This window comes from Triticum aestivum, chromosome 3D, assembly GCF_018294505.1.
Source record: "Triticum aestivum cultivar Chinese Spring chromosome 3D, IWGSC CS RefSeq v2.1, whole genome shotgun sequence".
Lineage (NCBI taxonomy): Eukaryota > Viridiplantae > Streptophyta > Magnoliopsida > Poales > Poaceae > Triticum > Triticum aestivum.
This window is the reverse complement of record NC_057802.1, coordinates 352269087-352280304: the sequence shown is the minus strand read 5'-3', so window position 1 is coordinate 352280304 and position 11218 is coordinate 352269087. Positions and strand designations below refer to the sequence as shown.

General features: G+C 47.7%; 1 protein-coding gene across 1 annotated transcript; it reads left to right on the top strand.

Moving 5' to 3' along the window:
* Positions 1–8101: 8101 nt before the first annotated feature.
* LOC123074638 (probable leucine-rich repeat receptor-like protein kinase At1g68400) lies at positions 8102–10363 on the top strand. Its single transcript, XM_044497429.1, has 2 exons — positions 8102–9493; positions 9585–10363. Exons 1-2 carry the CDS (start codon positions 8158–8160, stop codon positions 10202–10204), a joined length of 1956 nt encoding a protein of 651 aa, XP_044353364.1. The 5' UTR covers positions 8102–8157; the 3' UTR covers positions 10205–10363.
* The last annotated feature ends 855 nt before the right edge of the window (positions 10364–11218 follow it).

The following is an 11218-nucleotide window of genomic DNA, read 5'->3' as shown; positions in this document are numbered from 1 at the left end:
TCCCACCCTTAAAAGTATAATTAGAAAGCATGGTGGAAATTTTAGCTTCCGGTATCTTTCTTTTATTTGTAACAATATCTTTCATATACTTAGCATAAGGATCCATTTTGAGCATATCAGTTAATCGCATACGTAGAAAGATAGGTCTAATCATTTCAGCAAAGCGCTCAAAATCCTCATCATCCTTTTTCTTGGATGGTTTGGGAGGAAAAGGCATGGGTTTCTGAACCCATGGCTCCCTTTCTTTACCATGTTTCCTAGCAACAAAGTCTCTCTTATCATAACGTTATCAAGATCAACAGCAGGTTCAATTTCTACATCATTATCATTACTAGGTTGAGCATCATCATGAACATCATCATTAACATTTTCATTAGGTTCATGTTCATTACCAGATTGTGTTTCAGCATCAGAAATAGAGATATCATTTGGATTCTCAGGTGGTTCAGCAATAGGTTCACTAGAAGCATGCAAAGTCCTATCATTTTTCTTTTTCTTCTTTTTAGAAGGACTAGGTGCATCAATATTATTTCTCTGAGAATCTTGCTCAATTCTCTTAGGGTGGCCTTCAGGATACAAAGGTTCCTGAGTCATCTTACCAGTTCTAGTAGCCACTCTAACAGCATAATCATTTTTCTTACTATTCATTTCATTGAGCAAATCATTTTGAGCCTTAAGTACTTGTTCTACTTGAGTGGTAACCATAGAAGCATTTTTAGTAATGAGTTTAAGTTCACCTTTAACATTAGCCATATAATCACCCAAGTGTTCAAGCGTATCGGAATTGTATTTCAATTGTCTACCAAAATAAGCATTGAAGTTTTCTTGTTTGACAATAAAATTATCAAACTCTTCTAAGCATTGTCTAGCAGACTTATAGTGAGGAATATCACCTTCATCAAATCTATAGAGAGAATTTACCTTTACTACCTGTGTCGGGTTATCAAGACCATGAGTTTCTTCAATAGGTGGAGGATTAAGATCATATGTTTCTTCAACAGGTGGTAGATTAAGACCATGCATTTCTTCAATAGGAGGTAAATTCTTAACATCTTCAGCTTTAATACCTTTTTCTTTCATAGATTTCTTTGCCTCTTGCATATCTTCAGGACTGAGAAATAGAACACCCCTCTTCTTCGGAGTTGGTTTAGGAATAGGCTCAGGAACTGGCTCGGGAGCTGGCTCAGGAAGTGTCCAATTATTTTCATTTGTCAACATATTATTCAATAGAATTTTAGCTTCATCCGGTGTTCTTTCCCTGAAAACAGAACCAGCACAACTATTCAGGTAATCTCTGGAAGCATCGGTTAGTCCATTATAAAAGATATCAAGTATTTCATTTTTCTTGAGAGGATGATCAGGCAAAGCATTAAGTAACTTGAGAAGCCTCCCCCAAGCTTGTGGGAGACTCTCTTCTTCAATTTGCACAAAATTGTATATTTCCCTCAAAGCAGCTTGTTTCTTATGAGCAGGGAAATATTTAGCAGAGAGGTAATAAATCATATCCTGGGGACTACGCACACAACCAGGATCAAGAGAATTAAACCATATCTTAGCATCACCCTTTAATGAGAACGGAAATATTTTAAGGATATAAAGATAGCGAGATCTCTCAGCATTAGTGAACAGGGTGGCTATATCATTTAATTTAGTAAGATGTGCCACAACAGTTTCAGATTCATATCCATGAAAAGGATCAGATTCAACAAAAGTAATTATATCAGGATCAACAGAGAATTCATAATCCTTATCAGTAACACAGATAGGTGAAGTAGCAAAAGCAGGGTCAGGTTTCATTCTAGCATTAAGAGATTGTTGCCTCCATTTAGCTAATAACCTCTTGAGCTCATATCTATCTTTGCAAGCTAAAATAGCTAAAGCAGCTTCTTTTTCAAAAACATAACCCTCAGGAATAACAGGCGAGTCTTCATCATCACTTTCATCAATATAATCAGTTTCAATAATTTCTTTCTCTCTAACCCTACCAATTTTTTCATCAAGAAATTCACTAAGTGGCACAGTAGTATCAAGCATAGAAGTACTTTCATCATAAGTATCATGCATAGCAGAAGTGGCATCATCTATAACATGCGACATATCAGAACGAATAGCAGAAGCAGGTTTAGGTGTCGCAAGCTTACTCAAAACAGAAGGTGAATCAAGTGCAGAGCTAGATGGCAGTTCCTTACCTCCCCTCGTAGTTGAGGGATAAATTGTTGTTTTAGCGTCTTTCAAGTTCTTCATAGTGACCAGCAGATATAAATCCCAAGTGACTCAAAGAATAGAGCTATGCTCCCCGGCAACGGCGCCAGAAAATAGTCTTGATAACCCACAAGTATATGGGATCGCAACAGTTTTCGAGGGTAGAGTATTCAACCCAAATTTATTGATTCGACACAAGGGGAGCCAAAGAATATTCTCAAGTATTAGCAGTTGAGTTGTCAATTCAACCACACCTGGATAACTTAATATCTGCAGCAAAGTGTTTAGTAGCAAAGTAATATGATAGTAGTGGTAACGGTAACAAAAGTAATATTTTTGGTGTTTTGTAGCGATTGTAACAGTAGCAACGAAAAAGTAAATAAGCAAAGAACAATATATGAAAAGCTCGTAGGCATTGGATCGGTGATGGAGAATTATGCCGGATGCGGTTCATCATGTAACAGTCATAACATAGGGTGACACAGAACTAGCTCCAATTCATCAATGTAATGTAGGCATGTATTCCGAATATAGTCATACGTGCTTATGGAAAAGAACTTGCATGATGTCTTTTGTCCTACCCTCCCGTGGCAGCGGGGTCCTAATGGAAACTAAGGGATATTAAGGCCTCCTTTTAATAGAGAATCGGAACAAAGCATTAGCACATAGTGAATATGTTATGACCGGTTTGGTCTATACCAGAAAGAGGCCCACCGGGCATTAGTATTAGGGGCTTGACCCACAAGTTATCTTAGGCAAGTTATCTTAGGCTAAAGTTATAAATACTAGTTGTAAGACACCGTTTGAAAGGAAGCAATAAAGATATTATAATCTTCTGTTGCCCGGCTCCCCAAGGAGCCGGAACCCTAGCCGCCGCACCTAACCCTAGCCGCGACGGCGCCTCATCGCCGGCGCGCCCGCTCCAGCCCTCGTTCTCCTCCTCCTTGTCCATACAATCTACGCCGGAGGCCCGGTAGGAACCCTAGTCCTGCCAGAATACATGAACTCCTCAAACTATGGTCATCACCGGGAGTGGTCCCGATTATTGTCACTTCGTGGTTGCCGGATCATAACACATAGTAGGTGACTATAGACTTGCAAGATAGGATCAAGAAATCACATATATTCATGAAAACATAATAGGTTCAAATCTAAAATCATGGCACTCGGGCCCTAGTGACAAGCATTAAGCATAGCAAAGTCATAGCAACATCAATCTCAGAACATAGTGGATACTAGGGATCAAACCCTAACAAAACTAACTCGATTACATGATAGATCTCATCCAACCCATCACCGTCCAGCAAGCCTATGATGGAATTACTCACGCACGGCGGTGAGCATCATGAAATTGGTGATGGAGGATGGTTGATGATGACGATGGCGATGAATCCCCCTCTCCGGAGCCCCGAACGGACTCCAGATCAGCCCTCCCAAGAGGTTTTAGGGCTTGGCGGCGGCTCCGTATCGTAAAACGCAATGAATCCTTCTCTCTGATTTTTTTTCTCCCCGAAAGTGAATATATGGAGTTGGAGTTGAGGTCGGTGGAGCGTCAGGGGGCCCATGAGGTAGGGGGCGCGCCCCCACCCTCGTGGGCAGGGTGTGGGCCCCCTGACGTGGATTTGTTTTTCCAGTATTTTTCTTATTTTCCAAATAGATGTTCCATGGAGTTTCAGGTCATTCCGAGAACTTTTGTTTCTACACATAAATAACACCATGGAAAGTCTGCTGAAAACAGCGTCAGTCCGGGTTAGTTCCATTCAAATCATGCAAGTTAGAGTCCAAAACAAGGGCAAAAGTGTTTGGAAAAGTAGATACGACGGAGACGTATCAAGCCTCCCCCAAGCTTGTGGGAGACTCTCTTCTTTAGTTTGAATAAAGTTAAATATTTCCTGTAAGGCAGCTTGTTTCTTATGAGCAGGAAAATATTTTTCAGATAAGTAATAAATCACATACTGGGGACTACGCACACAACTAGGAGCAAGAGTATTGTACCAAGCTTTAGCATCACCCTTTAATGGGAAAGGAAATAATTTGAGAATAAAGTAGTAGCGAGTTTTCTCATCATGAGTAAAAAGGGTAGCTATATCATTCAACTTAGTAAGATGTGCCACAATAGTTTCAGTTTCATAACCATCGAAAGGATCAGATTCAACCATAGTAATTAACTCTCGGTCGACAGAGAATTCATAATCCTTATCATCAATAAAGATAGGTGAAGTAGCAAACTTAGGATCACATTTCATTCTAGCATTCAGAGATTTTTCTTTATGCTTGCTTAATAATTTCTCTAGATCATCTCTATCTTTGCAAGCAAGAATATCTCTAGTTGTTTCTTCACTCATTACATAACCTTCCGGTACCTTAGGCAATTCATATCTAGGAGGGCTAGTTCTAGCAGGTGTTTCAGGAGATTCAGTTTCAAGCTCATCATTAGATTCAACAACATCATCTTGTATTACTCTAACAATTTGTTCATCAAGAAATTCACCAAGTGGCACATCATCATTATCAAGCAAGGTACTAGCATCATTCACAGTAGAAGTACCATCATCAATAACTTGCGACATATCAGAATTAATAGCATGTGGTGGTGTTGCAAGTTTACTTATAACAGAAAGTAAATCTAAATCAGAACTGGATGGTAGTTCCTTACCTCCCCTCGTCCTTGAGAGAAATATCTTAGTCTTAGCATCCTTTAGATTCCTCATAGTGATAATATGATAATAATCCCAAGTGAATCAACAAATATAGCTATGCTCCCCGGAAATGGCGCCAAAAGAAGGTCTTGATAACCCACAAGTATAGGGGATCGCAACAGTTTTCAAGGGTAGAGTATTCAACCCAAATTTATAGATTCGATACAAGGGAAGCCAAAGAATATTTGAAGGTATTAGCAGCTGAGTTGTCAATTCAACCACACCTGGAGATTAATTATCTGCAGCAAAGTGATCAGAAGCAAACTAGTTTGATAGTTTTGATAGTAGTGACAGCAGCAACGGTAACAGTAGCAGTGATAGCAGTAATTTGTAGCAAGTGTAACAGTGATGATAGCAATAGTAACACAGCAAGATCCATAAGGATAAATTCGTAGGCATTGGATCGGTGACTTGTTGGATGATATTCATCATGAGACAGTTATAACCTAGGGCGATGCGGCACTAGCTCCAGTTCGTCAATATAATGTAGGCATGTATTCCGTAAATAGTCATATGTGCTTATGGAAAGAACTTGCATGACATCTTTTGTCCTACCCTCCCGTGGCAGCGGGGTCCATATTGGAAACTAAGGGATATTAAGGCCTCCTTTTAATAGAGAACCGGAACAAAGCATTAACACATAGTGAATACATGAACTCCTCAAACTACGGTCATCACCGGGAGTGGCCCCGGTTATTGTCACTCCGGGGTTGCCGGATCATAACACGTAGTAGGTGACTATAACTTGCAAGATCGGATCTAGAACATGGATATAATGACGATAACATAAACGGTTCAGATCTGAAATCATGGCACCCAGGCCCAAGGTGACAAGCATTAAGCATGGCAAAGTCATAGCAATATCAATCTTAGAACATAGTGGATACTAGGGATCAAGCATAACAAAACTAACTCGATTACATGATGAATCTCATCCAACTCCTCACCGACCAGCGAGCCTACGAAGGAATTACTCACTCCCGGTGGGGAGCATCATGGAATTGGCGATGGAGAAGGGTTGGTGATGACGAAGAATGAAGATCCCCTCTCCGGAGCCCCAAACGGACTCCAGATCTGGCCTCCCGATGAAGAACAGGAGGTGACGGCGGCTCCGTCTCGTGGATCGTGATAATTCTTTCTCCCTGATTTTTTCTGGAAAAATATGATTTTATAGAATCGGTTTCAGGGTCTGCGGCGCCACCAGGTGGGGACAACCCACCTGGGCGCGCTAGGAGAGGGGGGCACCCTGGTGGGTTGTGCCCACCCAGGGGCCCCTCTCCGATAGGTCTAGACTCCAGAAATTCTTATATATTATATAAAAGTTCCTCGCAAAGTTTCGTTCCATTCTGAGAACTTATATTTCTGCACAAAAACAATAACATGGTAGTTCTGCTGAAAACAGCGTCAGTCCGGGGTTAGTTTCATTCAAATCATGCAAATTAGAGTCCAAAACAAGAGGAAAAGTGTTAGGAAAAGTAGATACGTTGGAGACGTATCACCCATTAATGTTGGTAGCCGTACTCCCGGTCCGCACTAGTTGCGTGATCCAAGAGCACTAGCGATCATCGAACCCCCTGCAATCAAGAACCTAGCACAAGAAGGACCAATCAAGGCGGTCGTATGCCTTCTAGATGTCCAGCTTCAAAAAGATGCCCTTCGTCCGGCGCCTGCTAACCTCGTGGACAATCTCATGAAGGGCCAAGATCCCATCATGGATGCGTCGACCCTTCAGAAACGGAAATTGGAAGGGGTGTGCGATATACTTCGCAATATGTGCAAGACGCAAGGCACAGACCTTCGCAAAAATCGTCTCAAGAACATTAATAACCGTGATAGGCCTAAACTGTCAGATATCCGTCGCCCCAACTACTTTGGGGATCAAGGTGATGACTCCAAAGTTCAGACGGGCCAAGTCCAGAGTCTCAATGTAGAATTCATGGAACAACTTCATGATCACCAGTCGAAGCCCGAACCAGAACTTCTAGAAGGCCACCGGCAAGTCGTCGGGCCCCGGCGCAGATCCCGTCTTCATGGATGCGATCGCTTGCCGACCTCCTCTGGCAAGAAAGGGAGTGTCAGGCCCCCATTCTCCTTGTCGGTGACCCTGACCTTAGTTCGGCAAAAGTCGGCAGCCAAAGACACCCTACCCCAAGTGGGTCGCAGTGAAGAGATCTTTATAGAAGGAGTAGATGTGAGCACTAATCTCATCTAGGTGCTTCTCCCCATCCGATAGACTTGGGATGTAGCACTTCCACCGGCGGCCATTCGCAATGGCCTGGAAGTAGGCAATATTCGCATCCCCCAGCCATTTTTGCCCCCCTCTACGCTGCCAAAAGTGCTCCTCCGCTTCGTATATCTCCATCAGTGAGGCTTCCAGGGAGTATCGCTGCATCCACCTGTCAGCCAAAAGACCAGCATTATCGGCTATCACGTCTGGAGCCTTAATCTGGTCTAGCAAGTCCCCCAATCCTCCAATACTCCAAAAGATATCAGCCATAAAACATTTTATATAGGCAGGTGTCATTACCAACACTACAACGATATGATATTCAATTTCTGCATTTTCCTCTCCCTATATTTTTTCTATCCTATGTTCAATTTCATACGACATGACCCCATTTCTATATTTTTACTATCTGTTTTCATCTTTGAACTTCATTATAAATCTGATGTCAGATTTTTAGGGTTAGAAATCTGATGACCTCAGGTACGTAGGATCCCAATTGAATGCATGGCAATTATTCGCTGCAGCATAACAATTTTTTTTTTTTTTTGCGAATGAGAATTAACAAAGTCTCATGTAACTTCTGTACTATTTGATTAACCAAATAAAAATAATAAAAGAGAAAATCCCCACGAATATCTGCGCAAAATCGAACGGGGCAGGAGTTAGACGAGACATAGTTATTTCTGGTCTCATCTAACCTTTTTTTTCTATCCTGTGTTTAAAACGGCGGCGGACGTGCGCGTAGATTTTAAACAGAGAGCGTCCGCTGCACCGCCAGCAGTTTCCCCTCTCCTTTGGCTCCAATCCCCTCGAGGGCAAATGAGCTCACGTCGCTCACGTTCCCGCGCCACCATCACCCCGCGCCCTCCCCTGCCGGACCTCTCTCCCCTCCCCCATTGGCCATTAATCCATCACGCACACGGCCGTTGCACAATCAACACCCCCTCCTCCGCGCCCCTACCGTGGTCTGCTCTGCTGCATACATTCTGGCCTTCCTCGATCCAAGCCCTGCAATCTCTCATCTTTTTCATGGCACTACGCGTGCTCTTCTTGATTCTGGCGCTCCTCGCAGCTGCCCGTGCCTCCTCTCCTGCCGCGAGCCCCGACGCTGCGTCGCTGCTCGCCTTCAAATCGGCCTGCGCTGGAGCCGGGCGTGGCACTGCCACCGCCGCGCTCGATTCCTGGACGGAGTCCATTGACCCCTGCTCCGGCGAGTGGCGCGGCGTCACTTGCCAGCGGTCGTCCTCCTCCTCCGCCACTTCCCGCGTCCGTCGTGTTGTTCTCGAGGGCGTCGGCCTTGCTGGGGATGCCGGCGCCATCGCGGCGCTCGCGGATGTCCCTTCGCTTTCGTTCCTTAGCCTCAAGAACAACACCTTCACGGGATCGCTCCGTGACGTCGACTTCTCCCCCTTGGCGCCGCACCTCAAGCTCCTTTACCTCTCCGGAAATGGCTTCTCCGGGCGGTTCCCTGAGTCCATCCTACGACTTCGCCATCTGCGCCGCCTAGACCTCTCCGGCAATCGACTTGCTGGCACCATTCCGCCGGAGATCGGCCATCGCCTCCGCGCGCTCGTGACACTGCATCTGGCACGCAATTCGTTCGTCGGGAGCGTGCCCAGCTCTCTGGACTCGATGCCAAAGCTAGCTGAGTTCAACGTCTCCGGTAACAAGCTCAGCGGGAAGATTCCAAACCACCTCGCCGCGGCCTTCCCGGCGTCATCGTTTCTGGGCAACCCCAAGCTCTGCGGTGCCCCGCTGCGCCGCCGGTGCGACGGACAGCGGCAGAGAGCGCACACCGACGCTGATGGCGAAACACCGCACGGACAGGGGAGAAGGAGTTCCCACGACCGGTGGATGGTGGTGATGATCATGGCGGCGGTGGGCGCAGCTGTGGCCACGCTGATCGCCGCGGCACTGTGCGCCGTTCTGTGCTTGAAGAACAAGAAGTCGACGCGGCCGCGCGCCAACTCGCGCACCAGCTCGATGTCGACGTCGCGGGAGGAGACGGTGCGCTTCGACGGGTGCTGCGAGGAGTTCGACGTGAGGGCGCTCATGATGGGAGCCGCGGAGATGCTGGGCAAAGGCGCCGCCGCGACGACGTACCGCGTGGTCATGGGAGGCCAGCACGACGTGGGCGACGCCGGCGCCGAGGAGACCAAGGGCGACGAGGTGGTGGTGAAGAGGCTGAGGAGGAGGGAAGGCGCGACCCGGGAGGACGAGGGCCGGAGGAGGGAACTGGCGAGGGAGATGGGCTCGTGGCGGCACGCCAACATCGTCGACCTGCGCGCGTTCTATGCGTCGGAGGAGGAGCTTCTCCTCGTCTTCGACTACATCCCCAACGGCAGCCTCCACAGCCTCTTGCATGGTAAGCAGCCCCATCAGCCAACGCTCTAGCGAGCTCGTCAGCCGTCACATCTTTTTTCTAAGGGATGTCTGCACACGAGTGGATTCGACAGAGAACAGGGGACCGGCACGAGCCCCTCTGGACTGGCAGACGAGGCTGAGGCTGGCGCAGGACGCGGCGCAGGGCCTCGCCTACCTCCACGGCGTGTCCGGCTCCAGGCTCGCCCACCGCCACCTCACCTCCTCCAACATCCTCATCGACGCCGGCGGCAGCGCGCGCGTGTCCGACTTCGCCCTGCTCCAGCTGCTCGTGCCGGCGCCACCGCCAGAAAAGGCCCTGCAGAAGCAGGACGTGCGCGACTTCGGGGTCATCCTGCTGGAGCTACTCACGGGCCGGTCGCCGGAGGACGGCAAGGTGGACATTCCGCGGTGGGTGCGGACGGTGGTGCGGGAGGAGTGGACCTCCGAGGTGTTCGACGTGGAGCTGCTGCGGACCAGGGGCGCGGAGGACGAGATGGTGGCGCTCCTCCAGGTGGCCCTGCTCTGTGCCGCCGACGACCCGAGGGAGCGGCCGAGGATGGCTGTGGTGTCCAAGATGATCGAGGACATCAGGGACAGGGGGAGCAAGAGGAGCAAGTGCTCAGCTTCTCCATCGCAAGCTGGGTGTTCCTACGACTCGTCTCCTTGCGCGTCAGAGGGCACTACCAAGTCTACCACCGCCTCAAGCTCTTGATCCTGCGCACAGGTCACCAGCGAGTTGCATGCTCGTTTCCGGTTTCCCACACAAACAACATTGTTCTCTAGAGAAAAATATTGGCAGAGGACACGGGATTTTTTAAGAGCGTGTTTGGTTGCAGTAGTGAATAGTACCTGCATTGCATACACATCTCAACCCAGCCTGGCTTTGCAGAAACAGCCTCATATGTGACATCTGCAAGTTGTTTGGTTGCCTGCATATGGACTTCTTGTATTAGGGGATCAACTTTGGCATGTTGTTTGGTTGCCTGCATTGTCTTGGCGCATACAACTACACGCTGTTTGGTTGTCTGCATGGTGTATGATTAAGAGCTAGCACTTGCACTTAGCACACGGGGTTAAGAGCTAGCAGAGGAAGGGGGACAAGAAATGCAGTGTGCGCCGGACCATGACGACTGCAGTGGATAGTGGCCGTGGCACCATGTCCGACATGACGAGCATGGAGTCGTGGGTGAGCGACACCGTCGGCGAACTAGTTGCGGTGCTCGCGCAAAGACAGTGGACAGGGGAGGAGAATGCAGTGCTCGCGTCATGGTATCATCCGTGCGGTAGGACGAGAGAGGAGGCCGAGATGATCGACGCCGGAAACGACTCCAGTGTAGTAGGACGAGAGAGAGGAGGCCAAGATGATCGACCCCGTCGGCGGCGCGGCGAACTGCAGTGTGCGCACCATTACAGCGTCAGTGCAGTAGAAGGACGACGGAGAGTAGGCCGAGATGAGCGACGCCGGAAACGACTCTAGTGTAGTAGGACGCGGGCAAGGAGATCAAGGGGAAGGGCGTCGGCGTCGAGAGGGACGAACAGGAGGGCTTTGAGCAGAGGACAGAGGAGCTCGACATGGCGACGTCGGTGCAGTAGACTGATGTTCAAAGAGAGATGAAGTTACGATCGTCGAAACCAAAAACTTACAACACGAATGTTGTGAGGAACTGCGAGATTAGGCAGCTCGTCAAAGGAAATTTCAAATGATCGATCGTGCGCGATGAATCTG

Coding starts and splice junctions, on each gene's coding strand:
- LOC123074638 (XM_044497429.1), top strand. CDS start 8,158: ATGGCACTACGCGTGCTCTTCTTGATTCTGGCGCTCCTCGCAGCTGCC. Junction 9,494..9,584: donor CCTCCACAGCCTCTTGCATG/GTAAGCAGCCCC, acceptor TGGATTCGACAG/AGAACAGGGGACCGGCACGA.